General features: G+C 51.5%; 1 protein-coding gene across 1 annotated transcript; it reads right to left on the bottom strand.

Annotated features, from left to right (window-relative positions):
* Nucleotides 1-298: 298 nt before the first annotated feature.
* LOC135829566 (rho GTPase-activating protein 35-like) lies at nucleotides 299-27532 on the bottom strand. Its single transcript, XM_065341962.1, has 19 exons — nucleotides 25753-27532; nucleotides 18402-18634; nucleotides 17651-17781; nucleotides 17090-17207; nucleotides 16616-16745; nucleotides 16115-16322; nucleotides 15149-15301; nucleotides 14096-14280; nucleotides 13656-13740; nucleotides 12425-12597; nucleotides 9726-12019; nucleotides 8655-8813; nucleotides 8217-8432; nucleotides 5628-5648; nucleotides 4515-4749; nucleotides 3960-4037; nucleotides 3458-3589; nucleotides 2322-2433; nucleotides 299-1736 (listed from the first exon to the last, which is right to left on the bottom strand). The coding sequence occupies exons 1-19, from the start codon at nucleotides 27119-27121 to the stop codon at nucleotides 1223-1225; spliced, it is 6546 nt and encodes a 2181-aa protein (XP_065198034.1). The 5' UTR covers nucleotides 27122-27532; the 3' UTR covers nucleotides 299-1222.
* Between the last annotated feature and the right edge of the window lie 269 nt (nucleotides 27533-27801).

Below are 27801 nucleotides of genomic sequence, written 5' to 3'. Positions count from 1 at the left end.
GCACACACATGCACACGAGTTCACACGAGTTTACAGCACAGCATGGGGCTTCTAACGTAAGCGAGTGCATGGTAGATAGTGCCGACAAGACGCAATCAGAGGGTGGAAAGTACAGCGTAACCAGTGTTGCTCCTATACCGGTATACGCTCACAATAACCCTTACCAGGACATACACACATGCATCCCCCCCCCCCCCCCCCCCCCCGGTCGAGAACTGCCGTTCACGAATATGTTGGTGCCCCCCCCCCCCCCACACACACACGCACCACAACCACACACTGTAGCAAGGTCTCAGGGTTGTTCTGAACAATATTGTAAAACATCGGCCAGGCAGTGAAGACACTGACCTCGTTTGGTAAGGTGGACAGTATTTGAAAATAGCTTACACGAGCTGGAGCTGTTTGCAATAATATTATAGAAATGATTGTGATGGTGATAGAGGTTGTGATTGATTGGCGATGAAGATGATGGTCATACCGCCATGACATCACCAATGATGTCATCATGATACCATGCATAACAATGATAATGACGCAGAATGGAGTGGCTGAGTGTACTGGGGGGAAATCGCAAATCATTGTACTCGTACTTGTGCCTGTACTGGTTGGAATCGATAGATCAAATCGGTGGGGAATGAGAAATTGAACAACAGGCTACCATATTGAAGCAGCACACACGTAGGAAAGTCACCGAAGAGCCAGCAATCGGCAGCGTCTAATATAAATTCGTATTCAAGGTGGGACGAGCACTCGTGACGGCAATCGAACAACTGAGCAATGACCGCCTCGCATCACAGTTCATCACCGGACACTTTGACATGGCCATTAGAATATCGTGCATGCTCAACCACTGTGAAGTGTTCACTCTTTTCACACAAATTGACTGCAGAGGTCTGTTAGTAGCAAGACAATCAAAAATAAATGATTGAGGATACGAGAGGATCAGAAAGTGCGGAGAAATTCTGCTATTATATCAAGATACTGGTTTTCGGGGTTTACTATCTGCTGGATCATGACTTGTATCGAGTGGTGCGCACTCTATGTACGTGCACATATGCTCATGCGTGTAAGCATGTAAGCATGCACAACACACACACACACACACCATGTACCCACACACACGCACACGCGCGCGCACACACACACACACACACACACACACACACATTCACAAACAGATACACATACACACGCACTGGGGCAGCGCATGTTGCCTCCTCCGCTATCGAGCTCCCCATACAGGAGTCCTGCCATACATCTCAATCTCCTCAGGGGGATTCGCAGAAGCGGAAGGTGCCGGGGATTTCTGCGACGGACTTCGTCTAGGTAGCTTCGGCGAGGAACCTGCACTGGTTGAAGCTGTAGCGATGGATGGATGACTATCAGTGACGGATGGTGGCCGAGAGCCTGGGTTTGACAGAGATACGACTTCGTACGCTGGGAGAGGAGCTCCACGAGCAGCGCTGTCGCTGGTCAAGCTCGCAGCGGATGCACTGCTAAGTCCAGCGGAAGGCGCTTCTCTCGTTGGCGTTGAGCCTGTTCCCGTGCGCCCTGCAGCAGAGCCGGTGGTACCAAACACAAGGTGGCACTGCGAGATCATCAGAGCAACCACTTGGCTGAGTGAGGAGGTCAGCGACGTCGAGAAGTTGTCCAGCGGAGGCTGTGTGAAGTTGGGTGCAAACACAATGCTCAGGTTGCGTGACGTCATCTTGTTCTCCTGGGAGTTCAGCGAAACACTGCAGGTACAGAACAACAGCAGTAGCAGTGACAGTAGCCGCATCAGCACCAGCAGTAGCAGCAGCAGCGCCAGCAGCACCAGCAGCACAAGCAACGGTAGCAAAATGATAAACATCACCAGGTGGACACAATACGGCAGGGTCAAGCAGCCTCGAGCGACACCAGTCGGAAAGAACTTTAGTATGCAGTCACCTGAAGTACGATCTACTCGAGGGGTCAGGTAGCTCATCTTACATTTTTCGAAATTCACACCACAAATCCGTTCCTTATAGAGTGGTTTAGTCAATACTACATCTTAGTTGATCCAGAGGCGTACACGGGGTTCTTCAGAGGGGGGTTACATCGGCATGCATGTAACCGTGCGGTGCATAGATACAAGCAACACCAGTTTCATGCTTCTCTCTTTCCGTGACAAGGACTGTGACTGCCACTTCTGTTCATCCGCTTGAAGTATGTCCCCGTTACTGATCCAGAAGGTCCTAAGCAATAGAAACACAGTTTTATGCATGCAGAAATATTCTGTGCATGAACGGATTCGATGATAACATGTACAACTATGAAGCATGAGGTACTCGTTGCCTTACCGGTACAGGTGCTGAACCATGAACGTGAGAACGGCCAGTTCCTTGGCAGGCATTGCTGACAGCAGGATGCTGCGGACGGCTGCGGCCTGCACTTCAGCATCTTCAGTCGTATCTGCACACAGCCAGGGAAAGTCAGCACGGGAGAAGCAGCGGTTGCGTAAGGCAGGGAATCAAAAGCCAGGCAACGAAAACCTGGCAGTAAAAGCCGGGTAGTGAAAACTAGGTACCGGTATTGTAATCCAGGCAAGAAAAGTCAGGTGGTGAACGCCAGGCTTTGCAATCCAGGGAAAGAAAGCCAGGTAATGAATAAATTGTAACATGGAAATTGTGGGCACAAGTTATAGGATCGATCGATGCGACGACCGATTTCCATGTTGCAATTTTTTTCCTTGGCTCACCGTCGGAGTTCAAGTAATGAAAGCAAGTTCTGTTTTCTCAAAGGTCACTTCAATGTCAAATATGAGCTGGAGCAGGGGAAAAAAGCACAACATGAGTGGTGGTGAGGTGTAGGGAGCTCCGTCGACCTAGCGTCTTAACTCCATGGCCACACAGATGCAAGGTGGCGAAAGCAAGCTATGCAAGGAAAGGGTGGAACACAAGCAGGCGCTGCGAGTGAGCCGGCGTGTAGGTAAGTGCATGCGTGCGTGGGTCACTGAGTGAATGAGTTTGCTCATCAGTGCGTGTATGCATGCATGAGTGAGCGGCCGAGAGCACCATGGAATTGAGCGGGATCGGGATTGGTCCGGCAAAAATGTCCAACACACTGCCCAGCAATCACAGGGCGCATGGCATGAGAGCCAGAGCCATGCGTACCGCTACGGAGTAGACTCCCGATGGGGGCAACCGCCTTTCTCCCTGTTTTCTGTTTTTCGTGTATCCAGGGAATTTTGCTGAAATGAAGGGAATTAGCACGTCTTGGCAAGGGATTGTGTTTTGGGGGGTTGGTGGGTATGCAAATCTCCCTCGCCGCCACACACAATTTTTTTTAATTTTTTTTATTAATTTTAACACAACAAGAATCCACATGGTCAATTAGATGCAGCACAGCATGCAAACAAGAGGTGGCATATCGTGTGACATTTAGTGGGGGCTTATCACATGTCCAGGCATCTGACTGCCTGAGCGCACGCACTTACCTATGGCAGCAGCCAGGTCAGCGTAGAGCGAGGTCGGTATCAGAGGTTCGGGAAGCATGTGAAAGAACGACTTTAGTGCACTGGTTACCACGGTGATGCACGATGCCTCGTTACACACTGCCACTCCCGGTGCTGTTAGAAACAGAAGACAACTCGAGCGTAAATGAAGTGCTCTTGAAACTATACTTGATCAAAACAGTTTGGTTTAGACCTCTAGGACGATAGCCCACTAATTCTACGTAGCCCAAAACCTCCTTGTCTCCCCCCCCCCCCCCCCCCCATATAGAGGTTACAGGATTACATCATCATCTAGCATGCGTCTTCTATGAAGTAGCGACACCATGGCATCACAAGTACTGTTCCAGCACTCAATGCTAAGCATACCGCTTTCCCGGCTGGATACACTCTGCTCCAGCAGTTTTCCACGTGCATGCATGCATTTAGATGACACCGAATACGCACGTACACACAAGCAAGCAACTGTACAGCCATATCTACTTACCGTACGCGTACTGCTCACGCAGATGATCGACCTCCAACTTGTTTCCGGAGACCCTGTAAAGTCCTTCAAAGGTTATACCTGCAGACGGAGGAGAGGAGAAAGAGAGACGGAGAAACTATGAGATCCTCAGCACAGGGCTATGACACCCTAACCAGACAACGCACCAAACTAGTTTTCAATACACTTCAGCAAAACCACATAAATACGCACCAACATGTCTCACGCCAGGACAAAAAGCTTGCGGTAGATTTTTCTAGTGACCAGACGAGACCAGACGACGCTTGCAGCTACTGAAGATGGCATCAACAAATTTAAAAAAAAGCTTGCCTCTCCACACAATGCCACACCGACACCAAGCAAGGGCCAGCTAGAAAACCCAGCACACACACCAGTACTCAGTAGACAGCCAAACAGCACAGCAGGAGCAAGACTTGGTCCCGAGGACGAGTGACACAGTTTCGACACACTCCTGCCTTCTTTACTCCAAAAACCCAGGCCTGTGGATAAAGTGTGCACTCTGCAGCCCGGTCACCAAGCATACTAATTGAAACTCACCATTTGCTTCGATGAACTCCACACAAACCTCCACAAACATGGGAACGAGGGCTTCCTCACTCCGGGTTGGAGATTCCTGTAGAGAGGTCTTGAAGATCCGGACATAACGGGCGTTAGCCTCTTGCCGCAGTCGCTCCACCTCTTCTTTCTTCCACTTCTTGGTCTTGCGCTTCTTTTCCTCGCGGCGTATCTCTCGCTCTGCCCGCCGCTTCTCCTTCTCTTCTTTGGAGAGTTTCTGCACAGAGCAAAGAAAACGAAAAAGAAACACTAAGTATTCACTAGCTGAGGGGACGGAAAAGGAAAATTGACTGTCACCACCAGGACTCGCGCAAAGGACCTTCGCTTGAGGCCAGCAATGCTCTAAATACTGAGCTATCGTGTAGCTGTCATTCCAGCAGAGACCGTTCAACATTTTCTTCTGACTTGGAAACTCACAGCAAAAAAATCTTTAGAGATTTTTGATGATAGAGAGTATAATTGATTAACAGCATCCACCAGCAGGTCCACACTTTCAAAGATGTTGTATCAAAAGCCCAACCCAAAACATAAGAGGTTCAGTTGAAGTGGCAGGGTATGGTTATGCCAGTACAGGACACCCAGCATGCCCAATGCCCGGTAAGCAAGCGTGCAATATCCGAAACAACACGCTGTAAACAATCACTCGCAGTATTCCAGCAGTCCATGCCACACTGAATGCAGACTGTCCATGCCACACTGAATGCAAACTGTCCATGCCACACTGAATGCAGACTGTCCATGCCACACTGAATGCAGACTGTCCATGCCACACTGAATGCAAACTGTCCATTTCACATTAACAAGCGCAGTCCTTTCAGGAGACTAGGCTTAACTCGTGTTCTCATGACTGACGGCCGGCATGCACAGGCAGCTATGCGTCACATCTACATCTACATCTACCTCTACCTCTACATCTACCTCATTGTATAATCTGACGTGGTAAGGGTATGGCCTGAGCGAAGGCTATGGTTTGGCAGACCTGATGGGAACGCGGGTGGGCAAATCGTATAATTTTTTCTCTCTATTAAATCGTATTGTCGATTCCTTTGAGATGCAACTGTATACAGAACACTATGATGACGCTAGCACACTCACCTGTCTCTGCAGTGCCTTCCTCTGTGTGCGGGTGCAGGCAACAGGAACATGAAAAGCAGCAAGAAGAAGAAGACATGCATTAGCGGACGAAAGACAACAGTGTAGTTCGCATTGAATCACAATTCACAATAACCTCACACTCCTGAATCACTCAGCCCTCACTCAGCCCTCACTCAGCCATCACTCAGCCATCACTCAGCCATCACTCAGCAATCACTCAGCCCTCACTCAGCCCTCACTCAGCCATCACTCAGCCATCACTCAGCCATCACTCAGCCATCACACAGCCATCACTCAGCCATCACTCAGCCATCACTCAGCCATCACTCAGCCACCACTCAGCCATCACTCAGCCATCACTCAGCCATCACTCAGCCATCACTCAGCCATCACTCAGCCATCACTCAGCCATCACACAGCCATCACTCAGCCATCACTCAGCCATCACTCAGCCATCACTCAGCCACCACTCAGCCATCACTCAGCCATCACTCAGCCATCACTCAGCCATCACTCAGCCATCACTCAGCCATCACTCAGCCATCACTCAGCCATCACTCAGCCATCACTCAGCCATCACTCAGCCATCACTCAGCCACCACTCAGCCATCACTCAGCCATCACTCAGCCATCACACAGCCATCACTCAGCCATCACTCAGCCACCACTCAGCCATCACTCAGCCACCACTCAGCCATCACTCAGCCATCACTCAGCCATCACTCAGCCACCACTCAGCCATCACTCAGCCATCACTCAGCCACCACTCAGCCATCACACAGCCATCACACAGCCATCACTCAGCCATCACACAGCCATCACTCAGCCATCACTCAGCCACCACTCAGCCATCACTCAGCCATCACTCAGCCATCACTCAGCCACCACTCAGCCATCACTCAGCCATCACTCAGCCATCACTCAGCCATCACTCAGCCATCACTCAGCCATCACTCAGCCATCACTCAGCCATCACTCAGCCACCACTCAGCCATCACACAGCCATCACACAGCCATCACTCAGCCATCACTCAGCCATCACACAGCCATCACTCAGCCATCACTCAGCCATCACTCAGCCATCACTCAGCCATCACTCAGCCACCACTCAGCCACCACTCAGCCATCACTCAGCCATCACTCAGCCATCACTCAGCCATCACTCAGCCATCACTCAGCCATCACTCAGCCATCACTCAGCCATCACTCAGCCATCACTCAGCCATCACTCAGCCACCACTCAGCCATCACTCAGCCATCACTCAGCCATCACTCAGCCATCACTCAGCCATCACTCAGCCATCACTCAGCCATCACTCAGCCACCACTCAGCCATCACACAGCCATCACACAGCCATCACTCAGCCATCACTCAGCCATCACACAGCCATCACTCAGCCATCACTCAGCCACCACTCAGCCATCACTCAGCCATCACTCAGCCATCACTCAGCCACCACTCAGCCATCACTCAGCCATCACTCAGCCATCACTCAGCCATCACTCAGCCATCACTCAGCCATCACTCAGCCATCACTCAGCCATCACTCAGCCACCACTCAGCCATCACACAGCCATCACACAGCCATCACTCAGCCATCACTCAGCCATCACACAGCCATCACTCAGCCATCACTCAGCCATCACTCAGCCATCACTCAGCCATCACTCAGCCACCACTCAGCCACCACTCAGCCATCACTCAGCCATCACTCAGCCATCACTCAGCCATCACTCAGCCATCACTCAGCCATCACTCAGCCATCACTCAGCCATCACTCAGCCATCACTCAGCCATCACTCAGCCACCACTCAGCCATCACTCAGCCATCACTCAGCCATCACTCAGCCACCACTCAGCCATCACTCAGCCATCACTCAGCCATCACTCAGCCATCACTCAGCCATCACTCAGCCATCACTCAGCCATCACTCAGCCATCACTCAGCCATCACTCAGCCACCACTCAGCCATCACACAGCCATCACACAGCCATCACTCAGCCATCACTCAGCCATCACACAGCCATCACTCAGCCATCACTCAGCCATCACTCAGCCATCACTCAGCCATCACTCAGCCACCACTCAGCCACCACTCAGCCATCACTCAGCCATCACTCAGCCATCACTCAGCCATCACTCAGCCATCACTCAGCCATCACTCAGCCATCACTCAGCCATCACTCAGCCATCACTCAGCCATCACTCAGCCATCACTCAGCCACCACTCAGCCATCACTCAGCCATCACTCAGCCATCACTCAGCCATCACTCAGCCATCGCACTAAAACACTTCAATGAATATCATGCCATGCACACGCTGCGGTGCAACGTCAGAAGTCCACAAATGACAACTTCTGGATCCACTTTGCCCAGCGCGAAGTGCAGTATGTGGTGGTTGGACCTGGGCGGGCCACTCACGTTGCATGCAGGTGTGAATTTTTCTGTATCAGGGGTGGATCACCACACCACAAACACACCCACTGGCGTCTCATCAAGGTAGGCCATTTCATTGCCGGCATGGTAGGGGACAAACATGCAGCATAAAGCAGGTGGAAAGCATCGTAGGGTATACACACTCACTCACCATAAGAGTGGAAACCTTTCCTTCACCACCGCCGCCTCCGCCACCAGCACTGCTAGTACTCTTTGTGGAGATCTCCAAACTGCTGCTGTTGAGATTCTCCTCATCCTCTTCCGACTCGGAGAATGAGTATAGGCGAGGGGGTACTGGAGGTGGTGGCTCGTCCTCAGAGTCACTTCCGTCCACCATCGGCTGATTGTTCATCTTCACTAGTTGTATCTGCAAACAAGGGGAGGGGAAAATTCAGGACAATTTAGAGTGAGAAAGGAAAGGGGAGTGAGGGTGGGAGCGAGGCAGCGGCCAAACAACACTGGTATGCAAGTGGAATGACTAATGGGCGCAACTTGCATACACACAACTACACTCCGTTCTGACTGAAAATGTGTGCAGCTCGCGTTAAGGGTGTGAGCTGAACATCTTTAAAAAAAACAGAACTCTTACCTTGTTCAAGGAGTTCTTGCGCCGCCGCCGAATCTCTTCTTCGAGGGAGTGTTTGACCTCGTACCCATCGTACCCTAGCGGAATGTCCGGCAATGGAGGAGCTGGAGGTGGTGAGTTAGGTCCCACCTGACTTGCCGATAATGCATAGAGGCGCTCCACCTGCAACACAATTGGGGTGGAGATTGCATGCAGGCCAGCCGGGGATGAAAACAAAGTGTGAGGGGGGGGGGGGGTAAAACAAGTGTGAGGTTGGGGGGGTTGAATCAAGTGTGAGGTGGGGGGGGGGGGGGGGTTAAAACAAGTGTGAGGTGGGGGGGGGGGGGGGGGGGTTAAAACAAGTGTGAGGGGGTGGGTTCAGACAACTGTGTTTCTAACTCTAGTCAAGTCGTACAACGCAACTCCGAACCCCGAATGAAGTCAAGTAATCTGAAATCAAACAGTCTCTGGTCCTGTGCGTTAAACATCACCTTCCTAACAACGTTGGCTACGTGTACCGGGTGGCCAACAACACCTCACAGGATGAGAGTACTCTTTTAATTATATTACATGCAAGTCCTGCTCCGGGTTTTCAATGATATCCATGATTTCGATGTAGACAAGCTTCTAATGAAACTGTTACATGACTATCACGCCCCCCCCCCCCCTCCCCTCCCCTCCACACACACACACACACACACACACACACACACACACACACACACACACACACACACACACACACACACACACACTCACAGGTGCAGAAACCGTGTACACACACCATGTACCATGAATATAGCCGTCGCAAGAGAAGAACACACATCTACAAATGCACTGGATGTGCACCCACAGATTTTCTCTTTGTAGCAACGATAGCGGATCTGTCTCTGAATGAAACAGATCAAAACAAGCGCCAGATAACTGTCTAATCTACACAACTGGCAAAACACACACACACACACACGTGTGCGCACACGTACACACACACACACACACACACACATGCACACACACACACACACACACACACACACACACACACACACACACACACACACATGCACATGCACATTCACACTCTCAGAACAATACCTCGTGCGCAATGCTCAAGTCACCACTCTCTGCCCCTGACTGTGTCGCCGCCTCTCTTAGGCCGGTAGCATTGCGCTGCAGCTGAGAGCGCGACACCGTCGGCAGATCGTCCTCCTCGCTGCTTAGTACCGAGTCAGATCCACCGGACGACGCCACAGATCCTTGACCCGATGACCGGCGTTCAGCAATCGGATGCCGTTGATGCGCACTCGTGCTGGTTGCCATGGCAGCCGTAGCGCTACTGCTTCCACTCGTGGTGATTCCGCTGATCTGCTCCCTGACCGGTGAGAGTGCCACGCGTTTGTCGGCGTCGTTAGCGGACGACGAGCGAGCTAGGGCGTCCTGCGTGGAGGCTCCAACAGCGCTTGCCCCCGCCGCTGCGGCCGACGTGGAATTCCCCGTGCTTGTCGGCACCACCATAGTGTACATGGACTGGTTGCTGGAGTCCCTGGCTGCTGCTAGTCGAGCCTCCGTGCTGGGCTTGGCGGCGGGCACTGGCTTCGGGGGGCGCTGCCTTGCCTTCACCAGGGGCGAGGAAGTGCTGGACTCTCGAGACGCCACCACTGCGCTCGGTATGTCCTTAGAGATGGAGGCGAACGTGTCTCGCAGGCTAGCCATGTCCTTGGGTGGGATAAGCGGCTTATCCGAGCTCAACCGTGGGCTAGAATCGTGACGCGGCAAAACAGGGGGCTTGGATGCGGCGGGGGACGGTGACTTTCTGAGCGAGAGCGACGCCCAAGGTTTGGATCGAGTGTTCGGAGAGGGCTTGGTTAGGGGTGGGGGCTTCGACGTGGGCGGTTTGATTGCTGCGGCACCCACTCCCGTCCTGAAATGCTGCGGAAGAGTGGACGACTTTCCGGACTCGTTTGGCTTGGGTTTCAAGACGTCATGTGGAAAGGCGTAGTCGTCGACCACTCTCGCGGTGGGCTTCTTGGGTCGGTTACGATCGCCACGTACCGAGGCTGCCGGACTCTTCTTGGGCATCACATCAGCGGGCATAGCGTACTCCTCGCCTGGCATCGACGATGACGATAATTTCGGTGTCAGTGATGAGAACATTGATGATTCAGAGTTGGAGACGAGAGGCGATGACGGCGGCCTGGAGGTTTTCATAACGTCCGCCGGTAGCATGTACTCCTCTTGCGCACTGCCCGACTGCAGTCCCGCCGCTGACGATGATGTTCCTTCGGCGGATTCCGACGCTGGTCTCGTTCCGGGCCCGATGTCCCACGGGTCAGCATAGTCATCCAGGTCAGAGCTGGGCCGCACAAACCCTGCTGCTGTGCTGGCGGCCGCCGGTGCTGTACTCGTCGAACCGACCGAGGAGCGCGTCGACGCCAGCGACGTCCGCGCATCGGCCGGCGTAGCGTACTCTTCCAGGTCGGGCGTGGGCAGTCCACCGCTGGTTACCGAGGAGACGTTGGACGCCTGGCCGTGTGAGCGGATAGACCCGCCGAGCGGCAGGCTGCTCGACGAACTGATCTTCGGTCGGCGGCCCGGCTGTCGTCGTTTGGATATGAGCGAGTCAGCCGGATCGGCGTAGAACGCCTCCGGATTGCTGGACTCCAGGTGGTCGTGGCCCGCTGCCAGTAGCGATGAATCGTCGTTGCCTGAATCGGACGTGTGCGAGGTGGTGGACGGTGATTGCGAGGTGCGACGACGCGCTCTGGGCAGCGTACCCAGGCCGCGTGCCAGGACGGATGCCAAGCCCGAAGAGCGTGACGCCGGCACAGCGGTAGTGGTGTGAGAGTGTGTCTCGCCGATCGCCTCCACACTGCTGCCCTGGGAGAGCGCGGCCGGCGTGGACGACTTGCGGGCGTGCGGCCGAGGACTGGTGCGCCCCGGAGTGGCCGAGAACACAAAGCCAGTAGTGGTGCCGGGAACCGTGGTGTACTCCGTGTCGTAACTGCTGCTGTCCGTCGAGAAGTCCATGCTGCTGCGCGACGGCGTCTCGAACGACATGCTGTGGGGACGCGCGGGAGAGCGAAACGACGACGAGGAGGACGACTGCACTTCCATGTCGTCGAACACGGCACGCTTGTGCACCAGCGGCACCGAGTGTATGTCCGAGCGGCTCATGCCCGAGGGCAGGGTGCGTACGCCCAGCGAGGACGAGGACGCGTTCTGGCTCCTGGTCATGCCGCCTGCGCCGCTGCCACTGCCTCCGGCACTACCTCCGCCGCCACCGGCTGGTGGTGTGTTACAGCGGGGCCGCTGGACTGGCGCTGTCTGCGTCTGAACGCTGGCCTCGTGCCTATCCCACGTCTCGTTGAGGAAATCGGTGAACGCAACCTCTGTAGGAACGTACGTGCACGCAAAGAGAGAAAAAGAGAGAGAATGCAGAAAGCGCTCAATACTGTGATTGCACACGAACAGGAACAACTTGAGCACGACGTATGCCGCTGCTTATAGCTTGCATGTGGCAAATTGCTGCATAATGATTACAACATGCGTGAACATTTAGTTGCAGGTAAATTCTGGCTCCAGTCGTCCACACGAGTACACGGATCCCTGGTGCAAACTTTGACATCATAAGGCTTTGAAATCTTTTTTCCGCAAACCACAGTCAAGTTTATTTTTATAGAAAAAGAAAAAGGCCAAACCTTGAGGTGACAGTTACATGGACTGACGGGGGTTGCCATGGCAAATAATAGGTTTTTTTGTTAATGGCTTTGAAATGACCTATAGCAGTAACTTACCATCGAACTGGAATGAAGGACCAGCGGTCACCGCCTGGGCACTGGAGCTGGACGCCGCTGACTGGTTGCTCTCCGAGAGCAGCGCAAACTCCGGGCTCTCCTCCTCAGTAACCTCCGCTGTGGTGACGGCAACCAGTGCCTTCGGAATGGCCGGCAACTTCCTTAGTAACCGCCTGGTAGGATTGGCGAGAAAGAAAAAAAAGTTAGCCAAATTCGAGTCATCACCACCCTTGAAATGGAAGGTAAACTAGAAGAAGGAGGGGCGGGGGGGGGGGGGGGCAGCCAACTCTGCAAGCTTTGCGTTGTGGAGACGCTGAATACCATTCGCAGATGCAGACCATGTTCTGAATAGAGAAGTTTCACACCTGTGTTTACATCTTTGTCATGTGGCTGCGTTTGTGTAGAAAGTGTACATCACGGCATGTGGACAGTGGAACCAACATGGCCCAGATCATGTGGGCCCATGCTGCTATGCAGGGGCTGAGTGGAGTTGGAACCAACATGGCCGACATCATGTGGGCGCGTACTGCTATGCAGGGGCTGAGTGGAGTTGGAACCAACATGGCCGACATCACGTGGGCCCATACTGCTGTGCAGGGGCTGAGTGGAGTTGGAACCAACATGGCCGACATCATGTGGGCCCATACTGCTGGGCAGGGGTTGAGTGGAGTTGGAACCAAAATGAATGTTCCGTACAGACATAAGATTCGAAACAGCTCTATAGAAGTCGCCGATACACTTTCACTCTCATTTCCTTGTATCACCTATAATACTAATGATACATGCTCATCATTAGACTCGGGTTTATTATATGAGAAGAAAAGAGGACCGTTGTTCAGTGTCGTGCAATGTTTTCGCATGAGCTGATTGTAAAGTAACTGGTGATGTTGCTGGACATTTAATATACACATAACGCATAACTTGTAGCTCTTTGGTCCTCTTTTCTTCTTACATGTTCATCAGGTTGAGAATAGGTAGATGAATGGATAAAACGACATGGCTGCTAGTTCCAGCTTCAAAGTTCTGGTTCAAACGTAATGTAGACACACAACTCCCACGAGACACTCCTAGCGAGGGCTAGTGTTGTGCAGTGGATTTGGGAATGCAATACAGATGTCTAGTAGCTGAGGTTGTGTGTGCCGAGGGGGGGGGGGGGGTGAAATGGAAAATAGCCATGGTCGGGGGAGATACGAGGGCTACGAGATTGATATGAGCAGTTGATCAGTCTCACCTAGCCACGACCAGAGATGCTTTCCTGGCCGCGCTGTGGACAATGAGAATGCCATGCTTCAGGTCCTTGGTGATATGCTCGACACCTGCACAGAAGTACATTGAATCATAGAATGAGTACTCAACCAGGTGGAGTGTGGGGGGGGGGGGGGGTGTGAGCCACGTACTTGTAAGGAGGCAAGGAGATAGGATTGGTGGTGGTTCCCTAATACTCAGCCAACCATAAAGGCCTCGCTGTCATTGCACACCGGATGCAGCAAAGAAAGGTACAGAAAAAAGACAAATGTGTACAGTGCTCCTCAATGCAATCCGATTGCCTGAGTCAAGTTTTCACCCTGCTGCACGTTCACATCCCTGTGTTCACATATCTAGGCCTGCCCAGTGCCTGGCGTGGCATTCACTCGCTCGATCGGACTCCATCGAGCAATGCACTGTACTTACTCATGGACGAGTGCACCTTGACCTGCACCAGACGCATGCTGCGTCCAAAACACATCTCAAAGTAGAGCGTGTCCGTGTAGCCGCTGGTGGACGTGGCTGGCCGCCAGCAGCACTGGTGACGCAGGAACGGGCCGAGAATACGCTCCGCCACGATCTGATCGTTGGCCAGACAGCACAGTGCTATTCTGTAATGAAGAAACGGAGACACAGACGTGATGAACAAGCAGATATGTGCAAAAGAAGACAAGAAATGTCACGGATCCACAGGACCCCCCCCCCCCCCCCCCCCCCCTCTATAGATCAAGGCGCAGATGCAGCTCCTAAGCGGTGGGAGGCGTGTAGATCAGACCCGCCACAAATGGTCAAAGACCGAAAATCCCATTCGCTGCATCCGTACAGCTTTATGTATGTGAGTAACGATGCAGCGCAGCAATGTGGGGGGATTTCCCCTGTGTACATTTAAATCGGTCCTGTCTTGGCTTATGGACAGTCTAGGCTTGCACGTGGATAACGTGTGTCTTCAAACTGAGTGGAGACTAGCAATAGTATTGCATGTGCTCAGGCTGCAAGTCATTGGATACATTTTATCATAAGTCATCAATCATGAACCAATGCTCCCCTTCCCCGCCCAACATCAAACACAATCTTAAACTCTAACCGGTAACATAATGACGTCTTCATGATAACACCAAATTTAGTGCAAACATCAAGCTGGTATACCTCGGGAACGGCTGCTCCGATCAATCTGGGACCTTCACCATTGAAATCAGTGTATTCTTCGCTACAGGTTGTGAAGTTTTCATTTTAGGGTGAACTTCCCCTTTTAAATTAATCGAATCCCCCCCCCCCCCCACACACACACACCATCAACTTTACCAAATGCCCCCACCAAGCCTCCCTCCCCCCCCCCCCCCCCCCCACACACACACACCTTCCCGGGGTAAGAAGGCATAGCCTATGCGCCATCCACACGAAAGGCATATCTCCCAATCATCGGCAGTATTCCGCCGTGAATCACCGGCGGCAGGACAGTATTCCCACACGGACCCTTACTTCAAGTCCGGCTCTGGCGACGGCAGAGAGTAGAGAGAGGTGTGCCGATGCTTGATACCGTTCACCAGGCTACTGACGGCTTCGATGGCCTGCAATGCCGTCACACGCTTGCCATCCTCCTTAGTTCGCCCGGATATCACCGGACATTGTAGTCTGCGTAGAAAACGCGCAATGATACAAATCACCAATCATGTCTCTAATTTCAGAAATTTTAGGTGCTGAATATTTTTGGTATGAGGACAAAAAGGCCAGGTTAGGTGAACAGAAAGTTTAGGTACAGAGAAGCAGTCTCCTATTGGATTATGTGTGTTGGTGTTTTTTCGGTGTATTGAAATTGTAGGTATGAAACGGATGCATCGAAAGTAACGAAATAAAAGTACACCGAAAATTTGTGAAATTACAGTATGCATGGATGCATGTGATGATGTGTGTGTGTTGTTTTGTTTTTGGTTTTTTTTACTAGCAAACACAGCCCTGCTAATTATCAGGGGAAGAGGACGACTGAAATGACACTGGACAACAAGACAAAGGGGAGTAGGGGCGATGTGCCGATGTGGAAGTTGGCGAGGCTCATCCGACCGGAGGTCTCGGAATCGGAATCATAGCCTACGTGTTGCACAGGTATGCAAGGACATATAACCTGGACTGCGTGGCATAGACTTGCTTCACTGGAATTCATTGAGCAGCACCATACTTGGTGCATATCTATTTATGCAGTCGCATGACACTATGTAGGGATTCACTGGCCAGAAAAAGCCACTTCATAGCTGTGTGGTGTAGACCAGGCTGAATAGTGGCGGTCAACTCTTCAGCCTTGCAAGCTGTTGAATGGTGCAATCCCAGCACAAGTTGCTATGGCTTCTGCTGTAGCATCGCTATCATCGCCTCTGGCGATGGGCGTCAATGGTCAATGGTCAATGACACTACGCAGCCATCCCAGCTCTTTCACAACACACAGGTACATACCGATATGCCAAGCGCTGTCCGTTGGCTTCCACCTCCAGGTGGTCAACTTCTGGTTTGTGATGGTCGACGGCATTGACAAGCGCGCACGGCAGTCCGCGGAACGGCACAGGGTCCAGTGCCGACTGCAACGGGGCGTGAAGCATGATACCGTTGAGGACACGCTGGAGATATTCTACTGACTCGGGAGAGGAGAACACTCCGATAATACCTGAGAAACGGGACAAGATCACAAGCATGCACACACACACACACACACGCACGCACACACGCACACACACACACACACACACACACACACAATTATTTCTTGAGACTTTTCCCTTTTCAGTCCCTCAGAGTTATGAACATCCAGTTCGCTATTCGTAATTCCACTTTCTGTGTTGAGGACAATTACCCACCCAGGACAGATATAGGACTTCCATACACGGGACTGGTAGTGGAATGCAGGGCTAACAGAGAGTGCACATTGCGGAGAATCCACAGCATGCACAAAGGTCTCACCTTGCGGAGCAAAGTCATCGTCAATGAACGAATCCGCCGACAACGGTGACGAGTTGATGATCTTGACGGTCAGATCGAAGTGGTTGTCCTCGTGGTGCGATAGGCGTATGCGGCCCGCGGACTTGCAGCCCTGCAACGCGCCGCAAGCAACATGGAGGAAACACAGGACTATCATGTACGTGTTTGTGAGCACAGGCAGAAACTGTAACAGTAGCCAAAGACGAAATTGTACTTGTATGTCAAGGCCCAGTAAAGCACAGTGAAGCGCAGCCTTGCATTAGCAGTGCTTCACAAAAAAGAACCGAGTAACAATGGTAGGGATTTGGGGTGTGGAGATTGAGTCTACACCGTCCAAATACGCACGCCCAGGCTAGCAGCACTAGGTATAGCTTGATTAATAGGAACACTGGGGTCCAACTGAGTACGGGTGTGCCCGTCCATGATGAGTGGCCAGTAAGGTAAGCTCCACTGTACCTCAATCTCCTTGTTGAGTTCATGCGGTAGCTGGTCCATTCCGAGCAGCACCACGTTGATGTGATGATCGTCAGGTGCCAAGAACCACTTGTAGTCGGGCAACATCCACGTTTTCTCACTGCATATCAATACACACACATGCACGCACGCACACCCATGCACACACACACACACACACACACACACGTGCGGGCGTATGCACACACATACACACACACACACCCATGCACACACACACACACACACACACACACACACAGCAGCAGCAGCACCAGCAGCAGCACCACCACCACCACCAACAACAACAACAACAACAACAACAACAACAACAACAACAACAGCAAAGAGTCAAACACATACATTAGTGAGCGAGGCGAATATACTATGGCCTTGAGCTTCACGCTCCAAGCGATTGCTGACAGAGGAACAAGCAAAGAGAAAGGTCCTATTCGGAGTAGAAGGATGTAAAGTAGAAATATAACGGAGAAAGTAGAAACCAGCTTGGAGAAGAACAAGACGGAAACCAATCATGACCGGACTAGACGACATTGCCCCGCTAACCTGTGCAAACGGCCAATGGCGTGACAGACATCGCCGTTGAGATGTGGCCGATGACAAGCGGCCACCGTGTTCCAGAGAACTGTGCTGCGGTCGCTGGGGCACATGTCCAGACGCGTGTACTGTGGCTCATTCTGCACATCAACACACAATGGCAACAGACATGATAGGTCATAGACAGATTTAAGAAAAAAACTATACCAGTTGAGTTCAAAACTGTTGATTCCGTGGGGCTGCCGACGACCTGAATTGGATTTTGATGTTCTCTCTATATGATGGAAGCATGGTCCAGTGCTTAGAGTAAATATTAGTACTTGTACACTTGGGCTTTACGTTAGAGTCATATCATAAAGAATGTTCTACATTTTCACACAGAACAAACCCTCTCTATTATCTCGCATGTGCGTGCAAGGTTCTTGCCAAATGGGTGTGTGAGTGTGTGTGTAGGGGGGGGGGGGGGGGGGGGGCTGTGCCCTCTACTCTGATTGCGCTGCCTCCTCACCTTTTTCGATTTTTGTAGTTTTCAGTTCACAACACAAAAATGCGGCCACAAATCTTTCCGGGTGCACATTGCGCCCGAACGTTACATTGTGTGCGACAAGGCAATAGTGGAAAAGTGGAAAAATGGGTTGCCCTGCCTGCTCACAATACTTCTCCCGGCTATAACCCTGACATAGCACCATGAAGGATGTGCAATGTGGAACAAACGTCATGGTACAGACTCAGTGCTATCACAATTTTTCTCCTGGCTCACCTTGAGCTGGCTTTCAAGGTCCTGAATGTGTTCGTTGGTCGCCTGAGCGTTGGCGGAGGAGAAAGAGTCGAACAGCTCGATGCGCTCCAGTAGCAGTTCGCCGAGCGCATTGCGACACGACTCGCGCAGCTCCTGTTCAAACTTCTCGAAAGTCGGTAAGGCAACGGTTTCCGGCACCTGCTTGTAGCGAGGGTGATTCATGAGAATCTGGTTGCTGGTCGTCCAGTCCATGCCTGCAGCAACACGCCAATCACAATACACAGTACATTACACTCATATCTCTCTCTTATCCGGACCTCCAAGTTACAAGCACCTCGGTCCACCAGGCACAACGTGGGTGAGCTGAAGTGGAAATATTGCTACGTTCTCCATGTTTAGTTGAAATAGTGACGTCATATCCAATATCTCTGACCCTTCCCCATCAAAATGTATGTGATTCAGAGTTAGGAATATTTCCAAATTATCGGTAGTGCATGGTCCGGTCCCAGACTGCCCAGCTAAGAGAGATAAGAGTGCAGTAGGAACTGCATGTAAAGCACTGCTGGCAAACACAACGTCTATTGGTGATTGGATCCTAAAGCAAGGCGTAGAAAGCAGCTGGAAACAATTCAAATGATCAGAATATCAGTACAATCATAAGCCTGATTTCAAACAATTCTGGAATGGCGCCATGTTGGATAAATACAATGATTATGTCTGGTAGCTGAGAGGCATTGAGTAAGCATGACTATGCTGACCTGTCTACATACATCTCCATAGTGATACCCATGTTAATAAGGTGGTAATCTACCACTATTAATACGTATTGAAATGAAGATTGTAAACACGCCCATCAGCAGTCGCACAGTAACAGTCGAGGTACGATTCAAGCGTTTTCTTGCGGCATTCATCATTATAAGGTTGGTCATTTCCACCTGCATGGCAACAGGTTCAAGCAGCTTCCTGCCATACACGCTTCCTGCACAGTTACAGCTGTGAGACCCGTAGCACGCGTTGCATCGTGCAGTCCTGCAGTTCTACATTGCATGGACTTGCTACGCTGTTTGCCAGCCGCAGTACCACCTATACAAGCAGTATCACCTATACAAGCACTATTCAACGACTGTGGTCTACTCTACATCACTGATGCATGGACGTGAATCAAGTGGTCACCATACAGGGGGCTAATCCTACTCACAGAACTCTGCGACACACCCATACTACAGCAAAGTGTAAGCTTGTGTGTAAGCTTGTGTGTAAGCTTGCGTGTAAGCTTGTGTGTAAGCTTGTGTGTAAGCTTGCGTGTAAGCTTGTGTGTAAGCTTGTGTGTAAGCTTGTGTGTAGTATTTTGCCCATACAAGAGGCTGGGGTACACTGTTAACACTTTATGGACTGGAAAAGAGAGGAAAAAAGAAAAGTATAAGCTGCCTTATGACTTTAACATGAGCCAGTGCCAAACCATTGCTAACTCCTACTCTCACGGCGCATACTGTTACCCCCTCCCTCCCTAGGAGTGTGCAGCTCTGATCCAGGCTCTCAGTAAATACTGCCCCCCCCCCCCCTCTCTCTCTCTCTTTCCCTCTCTCTCTCTCTCTCTCTCTCTCTCTCTCTCTCTAACCCCCCCCCCCCCCCTCAGAGGGTGCGGCCCTAATCCATCCCCACTGTACATCAACATAACGGATCCATGCCCTGGCATAATGTCCTGCTGGCAATACAGAGTGACCACACAATGCACAGGAGTACCTTTCTCACCAACCGTGAGTATATAGTTTTGGACTCCGTACATACACAGCTGAGATAGGCCAGCATAGCTGTAGGATAAAGTTTGAGAGGTTTCTTATTGGGGATGACGCCGGACACAACAGAGGTGCATGTTTTGCCCCCCCCCCCCCCCCCCCCCCCGGCTATGTCACAGTATGTGCTCTTGCTCCTACTGATAGTGTGCCTGTGGTGCCTTTGTTGGGTACTCATGCAGATTGATAAGGTACATGACTGTGCTCACTTAATCCCAGCCAGGGAGCAGATGCTGAAAAGTGTGGGGGGGGTTTCCCTGGATTCCTAGCAGGGCACCCGCCCATAGTGGCCACACTGAAAATCAGCAGGCAAAATGGAGAGCTGAAAGAGGAGCACTTGACACAGCCCACATTCCAGGAACGAGGAAGCCCCTCCGGTTTACCTCACGGTGCACTTTGGACATTGGGCACTGGGCAGGCAGGTGCCTTCTGCCACATGTCCTTGGCAAGCAGACTCCATAGGCATAGAACTACAGAGCACAGTCCTGCTCCATGAAATCCAGTCGCATCACTAAAGTACGTGCCAGCGTTGCACAGCCCTAGACCTGCAAACACTGGTATGCGAAATGGTGCAAGGCGCACACTCGAGTGACATGACTGGATTTCATTGAGCAGGACTGTAGTACCAAGATTCTGCCTGTCCAAGTCCAAGCCATACCAAAACCGGGTGCAATTGCAACTCCTACTGACATACATATCCTCACCTTGTGCAATCCACACTACCATAAAGGATCTATAGGGAGAGGAGGATGGGGGGGGGGGGGGGGGGGAGGTCATGACTCATGAGTGCTGTCACATGTCTAGAGCGGATGTCAACCAGCAGGGAGGAACTTTCTCACATGACTGCCATCCACATACCTACATGTGCTTGGGAATCACCATCCCCAGCAGCCAATCCATTCGCAGCATACAAGGAAACAGATAACAGCTACATGCACAGTAGAACCTGTCAAGGCAACCACTCATATTATTATTGCAACCACCTGTTCTAGAGGAGCAGTACGACCAGTCCTGCAATGGCATACCGTAAAGTCTTGTATTAAAGCCGCGGCTTCTATGACTTTCTTGGTGAAAATTTTGCAGGCTTCTATAATGAGACAGGCTTCTATACAAGACAGGTATCTCTATGTATGTCAACACTAAAACCAGGCTTATGTGTGATTTGATGGGCCCAAAATTGCGGCTTCTATTCAAGTGCGGCTTTTATACAAGACTTTACGGTAATTGCGTCATTACACTACTTCTTCCAAACTATGACATACGAGTATCAGCAACACCTCCATAGTGCTCCACACAAGCGTCCACCCATGCAACAGCATGATGCCAGCAGGGCATTTATCCATCAATATATATGTACCACTTTTCCATAGTTGTTCCACTAGTACCACCTCTCAGCCCAATGGATAGTTGATCTTTTCTTGATCTTTCTACACACGTTTAACAGCACTTTGTGTGGCGTTCTAGTCCCATGCGTGTCCTGCAGGTGGTCTCCTAGTGCAACGGTTGCCGAACACCGGCTTCACTGATCTAATTTAAATACGTGTAGGCTGCAAAACAAAACTCCATACCCAGTATGCCTCACACTGACCCGTTCAATACCGCCTACAAGGTATTCACAAAATCAATGCCTGTGTTTGCTTCCGAGCGCGTGGGAATCTCTGCGCGACACACGTCAGGAAGGAAAGGGGAACTGCATTTGCTGCTGTAAGCCAGCCAGCACCGGAGTGTATCAGCTCGATTTATCAACGCATCAATACTACAGTACTGAAGTTGTACGTAGGTCAGTCCACGAACAGTAACTTGGATAGAATACTAGTCGAGTACACAGTGAGGATCCCTGGTAACGACCGTACGATTTGGCAGCCTTGTAGCAGAATATTTCAGATTGGGCGACGTGTACTTCCAAACCAAGCCATGAACGGAGACCACCTCGACTTCGGCCTTTGGGGAATCCATAAATACATCAATAAAACCAAAGCGCAGAGTGCAGCTTGAACGACTCCTTCGACACAGCAGACATACTGGCTATACTAGTGCAAATGCACAGTTCTGGCCGGAGAAATCCAACCTCATGAGTGTTCCAGCGCACAGATCAGTGTGTGTAGTGCTGGGGCTGTGTACCAACCCGGCGCTATTCTATTCACGAGGTTGGATTTCTCCGGCCAGTTACCATACTTCCACACAAACACAATCTGACACATGACACCATTAATTTAGTACAGCTTACATCTCTGCACAGACATAAATATGCACCCAGTCTGGAGGCACCAGCACTCAGTAATACAGTCATCTATTCCACCAATTTCCACCAATGGGCAGTGATAGCACCCAATGGCATACCGGCCCAGGAGTAGCCCATGGGCCTCCCCACATGTGACAGGAGCCACTCGAGGTCGTACGTGGATGGGGATGGCAGTTGCCTCTCCAGAATGAGCAGAGTGGTGAAGATAAAAGTGAGTTTCCACCAGACTGGTGGTTCTAGTAGGTGCTTTGGAGTTGGTGTGACACAATCAGCAACCCTGCACCTGCAAGGTGCACCTATTCATGTGAAGACAAGGAGAGGGAGCTAGTAGCAGGGGGGGGGGGGGGCTCTATCATGAGCTAGTAGTAGGGGGGGGGGGGGGAAGGGGGGGGGAAGGGGGGGGGGGGGGGAAGGGGCTCTACCCTGAACATGTACACTGCAAGTACAACGATTTTACGTTCAGTCTATTTTTACACTGCGTCAGAGTATAAGCAATTCTTATCTTGCGATATCCCTCCCTCCCCGTATTGCATTGCGATCTGGCCCGTGTTATGGAATACAGTACTGCAGTTACCGTATCCCCCCTAGAATGTAAGTAGCACATTGATCATGTGACCATCTAGCCATCTGGCCACCTAGCCCCAACCCACCCCTAGCAGACCACTGTCCCAGGCAGCACTGTCTTGTCAGCTGAATCACCAACACACAGCATAACAGTGGAACTCACTTAGCCTAGCTTAGTACTACTAGTACAGTACTCTCATAACACATAGCAAAGTGTTGGATGAAAACGCCTGTCTCGTATAGAAGCCTGTTTTGAATAGAAGCCTGATATTCAAGATGCACTGTTGGCACATAAGCCTGGTTTTAGTGTTGACATACATAGAAATACTACCTGTCTTGTACAGAAGCCTGTAAAATCCCCCCCCTCCCCCCAAAGTCATATAAGCCGCGGCTTTTATACACGACTTAACGGTACTCTTGCTGAGTACGTACTCTGTTCAGAGCATGTGGTGTGTTGATCCATAGTGATGTGTGTGTGTGTGTGTGTGTGTGTGTTGTTATAAGAAGTATCTCAGCTACTGACTACACTGTCCTGCTATACATGGGGGTGCTTCTTATCAGAGTTCCAGGGTACCACCACTACAGCCTCTGCCACTGCCAATGCCACTGCCCCTATCCAACACTGTTATTAGTGGCAGTAGCCATTGCCACTGCCACTATCCAACACTGTTACTGCCACTGCCACTGCCACTGCCACTATCCAACACTGTTACTACAATTACTAATACCTGCACCATTGCCACTGCCACTGCCAATACCTGCACCATTGCCACTGCCACTATCCAACACTGTTACTGCCAGTAACCTGCACGACTGTAACTGCCAGCAGTACTACTACACGTGTACAACACCAGGCGAATCAGAATCAGATCCAAACTCTTACACTGCCACTGCCACTGCCAGCGCCTCTTTGCACTGCCAGCGCCTCTTGCACTGCCAGCAACACCAGCACCAGCAACAGTGTCAGTGCCACAATCAGTAACAACAGATACAAAAGCACTGGGCCGGAGAAGTTTTTTCTTCTTCTACTCAGATCCAAATACTTACACTACGACTGCGAGTACCACTGCGACAAACACTGCCCTTGCGGCCACTGGCACAAACACTGCCCAGTCCACCACTGGCACACAAATCACAGCCCATTCATTGATGCAGATGACCATGAGTGTGACTCTGCACTCTGGGTGTTCCTGCTGGGAAACCTTCACATGATTGTAAGCAATCAACTCATTGCTCACTTGTACATGCACACATACAGTACAGGTGCAGTGGTTGTAAATCGTAAAACGGCGACAAGGTCAAAACGATAAAACCTTCAATAGTGATCCATGGACAACAGCAATAACATTCCAGACGTCACCTCCACCGGGCCTGGTGAAACGATAGTCCTGGCAAGGAGAAATCAGACCTCAGGAATATAATAGCAGCGCCGAGGGTTACGCGGCCACTAGCACCGCACACACCAACACGACTCTGCGCATTCCGGAGCGGCGCTACTTTATGTTTTCATGAGGTGGGATTTCTCTGCCCAAAATGCTATTACATGTGCTTACAAACACAGTACTAACAAATTAGGGGCGTTCGGATCAGGGGCGTCCGGATCAGGGGCGTCCGGATTAGGGGCGTTCGGATTAGGGGCGTCCGGATTAGGGCGCCCGGATCAGGGGCGTCCGGATTAGAGGAGTCTGGATTAGGGGGGGGGGGGGGGGGGGTCCAGATTAGGGGCGTCCGGATTAGGGGGCGTCCGGATTAGGGGGCGTCCGGATAAGGGGACTTTTACTGTAACTAATATGTAGTATAAAGCTGCTGTGTTCGCCTGGTAATGTAAAAGCCATTATTCTAACGAGCCGCAAGTATAACGATTTCAAAAAACATTGACTGGTTTCCGTGTACCAAAGGTAACGATTCTCACTCATGTTTAACGCTCACTGGCAACAGTATGTATCGATCTCTGTATAACGTTTTCTTTTTAACGACACTGATGTGGAAAGCGAGGAGAATCGCCGGTCGAATGATGAACGGGGGGCCAGCGCCCTCGGTGCGTACAGAACTTTGCGTACAGAACTTTGCATACAGTGCACATGTTGATCGTATGCGTAGTCACGGAAAGCGCCCATTGGCTGCTTGACCTCCGACCGGGATTTCTACTGCTAATACTATGGACATCATGTACACTCTCATTGGGGGGGGGGGTACTACCAGGGGACAGGGGGGGTTACTACCAGGGGTGGGGGGGGGTACTACCTTGGACGTAGCACTACAGTAGCACAGGAAGCATCTAACTCTCCATAACACATCCATGACCAGGTCACAGGACACAAACACTACAGAGTACTAGTAGTAGAGACGCACCTGCACGTAAACATTACTTCCACCCTACAAAACACAGTACACTGCAGTCTGCACACAGGGTACCTACACTGTAGGCAGGGCCCACGCATTTCAGACTCTACACACCAAAACGGCTATCAACACAGTCCAAGTACATGACATTGTACTAGTGGTGGTAGTACTCGCGGACAAGAATCACAGGAACACCGGTCATTTGATATCACCGCATTCCCTTCACCACAAAAGCACAAGAACGCAGAAACTGCGATCAAGACATCCACCGTTATGCCTTATGCGCACTCCACAGTAGCCAGCAGGGGAGCTAAATTTAGCACCGCCGCCTAGCTGTCCTCGTTGATCACAGCCAGAATTCCGTGTAGCGCAAAGATCAAACAGATTGCTTGCAAAATCACCACTAGAAGTAAAGTTAGCTGTTGCTTACCTGGCGAGAGTTTGTTTTGCCATTCATTCAGTAGCGCTCGCAGATGACCGGCTACTTCCTCCTGATCTGCCTTCAGCTGGGCTTTGCGGCGCAGAGAATCGAAGCTATTCTTGGCGAACTCTTCGTTGAGGATGTCAGCCGGGATTCGCACGTCCGTGCTCACCAGATTTTCGTCGTCGTGCCAGTGACAGTCGTCGGGCAACACGACGAAATGGCGCTCGAACTCAGCCATTTCACGCAGTAGCTCCTTGGCCTCTTCCCAACTCGTGCTGCCGCTCTCCACCAGGAAAGACTTTCCACGAGCGTCAGGCGATAGGACTTTGAGCAGCACGTCAGGCAGCAACTGCTGGTAGTGAGTCAGTCGCTCGGCTCGCTTCTCGCTCTGCAAGCGACGCACGAACTGCAGCACTGCGCGTTTGGCCGCCTGGCTTCCGGCGATGGACACGAACTGCTCGAAGTCCTCGTGGCCATTGAGAATCTTCTGAGCCCGATTCCACGTCACTCGGAAGTCACTGACTTTGGCTTCGAGCAAGCGTTGGAACACGCGACGGGCTGCCTCCTTCTCCTCTTGACGGACCCGCGCACCTTCCGCAAAGGTCGGAACTCGGGCGAGAGATCGTGAGCTGCGCTGCGTCTGCAGCTGCTCCAGGAGAAAGAAAGCTGCATCGACGTTTACTCCTTCGCTTGCCGATGTCTGCACGATGTGCACTCCACGTGCGCTTTTGGCCACCGCCGCCTCCAGATCCTCCAGGAGCTTTTCCGATAGCTCGTCACATTTTGTCGCCGCCACTACAATCGGCTTCTTCTGCTTATGCAGAATGGGCAGTAGTTTTGTGAGCAGATTGAGCTGGCTGTCTGCGGCTCTGTACTGCTGTTTGCTCACATCGAACACCACTAGGAATCCATCTACAGCGAATTTCTGGGGCAGATTCTCCACCGGATAGTCGGTCGGGAGCGCCACCTGGTCCTTGTTGATGTACATAAGTTTTCCGGAACTAACCAATTTGGTCGATGCGGCTCGCTTTAGGTAGGTATTCGAACCCGATACGCCGAACGGCTTGAAGCTGCTGTCGTCCTCAAACTCAGTCTGCTCCACGACCTCGAACGTCACTGTGCGCTCGCTGTCGGCTCCGACGCGTTTGTCCACTGGCCCCCAGTAGAGGAAGTGCTGCTGGTTGATCACCAAGCTCATCCAGTCGCTGTTACCAAACTGGCTAATGTGATCCTCCCGGAACTCGTTCTGGCTGGGTCTGACGAAGCGATTGCACAGGCAGCTCTTGCCAACACCTAACTGGCCTTTGTCTTTGCCGGACAGGCCCAGAACACTCACTCGACAGCGCACTGCAGCTTTTGCCCCCGATGATGCCATTGCAAAGCACGCACACGCACAAGCACAACGAAAATTGACACAAAAACTCACTGAATCAAACAACAAGCACTAGCGGAGAGTTGCGCTGTCTCCGTGGCATAGCGATATCTCTCCACTCGCTAAAATTAATGGCCTGCTGTTACTGCAAAGAAATCTCTGTATCTATTACTCTGGCCTAGCTCATCGACTACCAGTCGATGGTAGCATGGGGCAGCGCTGACAATGCCGCCGATCTCAATAAAGTTAGTAGCTGAAGCGTCCTGTTCCTTCCTGGACTCCGTGCTCCGCTCTACATGCGGCCGACAATCATTATTCATACTCCCTGCGCTGGATCAGTGCATGTTCAGCCAGTGTCGTGATGTTTACGTCGTGTAGTGTTCCTGTCTGGCCGGATCGCGGAGCGAACACGCACAAAATACAATGATTTATGTACCAGGGAGTATGTATTTTACTACTCCCTTTTATGTACCATGCATGCAAAGTAAACTGAGCTGAGGAAGTGATTTTCACTGCACTTTTTTTTCGCAAATGGCCATTTTTGCGCATACAGTGATATCCAGCCCGCGGCCCGTTGCATGCATGCACGCAGTGTGTACTGACAAGTGATATGACTGACGTGTTGGATGAGCGCACACATGTACAATCATGTACTGTATGATGTAGCTCTACAAAGACAAACT

This window comes from Sycon ciliatum, chromosome 13 (genome assembly GCF_964019385.1).
Source record: "Sycon ciliatum chromosome 13, ocSycCili1.1, whole genome shotgun sequence".
In the NCBI taxonomy this organism is placed as follows: domain Eukaryota; kingdom Metazoa; phylum Porifera; class Calcarea; order Leucosolenida; family Sycettidae; genus Sycon; species Sycon ciliatum.
This window is presented reverse-complemented; position numbering and strand designations above follow the sequence as displayed.

Excerpts from the sequence above, each read along its gene's own strand:
- LOC135829566 (XM_065341962.1), bottom strand. The coding sequence starts at position 27,121 with ATGGCATCATCGGGGGCAAAAGCTGCAGTGCGCTGTCGAGTGAGTGTT. Across the intron at positions 4,750-5,627 it reads GGAAGGCACTGCAGAGACAG|AAACTCTCCAAAGAAGAGAA; the intron begins GTGAGTGTGCTA and ends TGCTCTGTGCAG. Across the intron at positions 4,038-4,514 it reads GGAGTTCATCGAAGCAAATG|GTATAACCTTTGAAGGACTT; the intron begins GTGAGTTTCAAT and ends CTCCGTCTGCAG.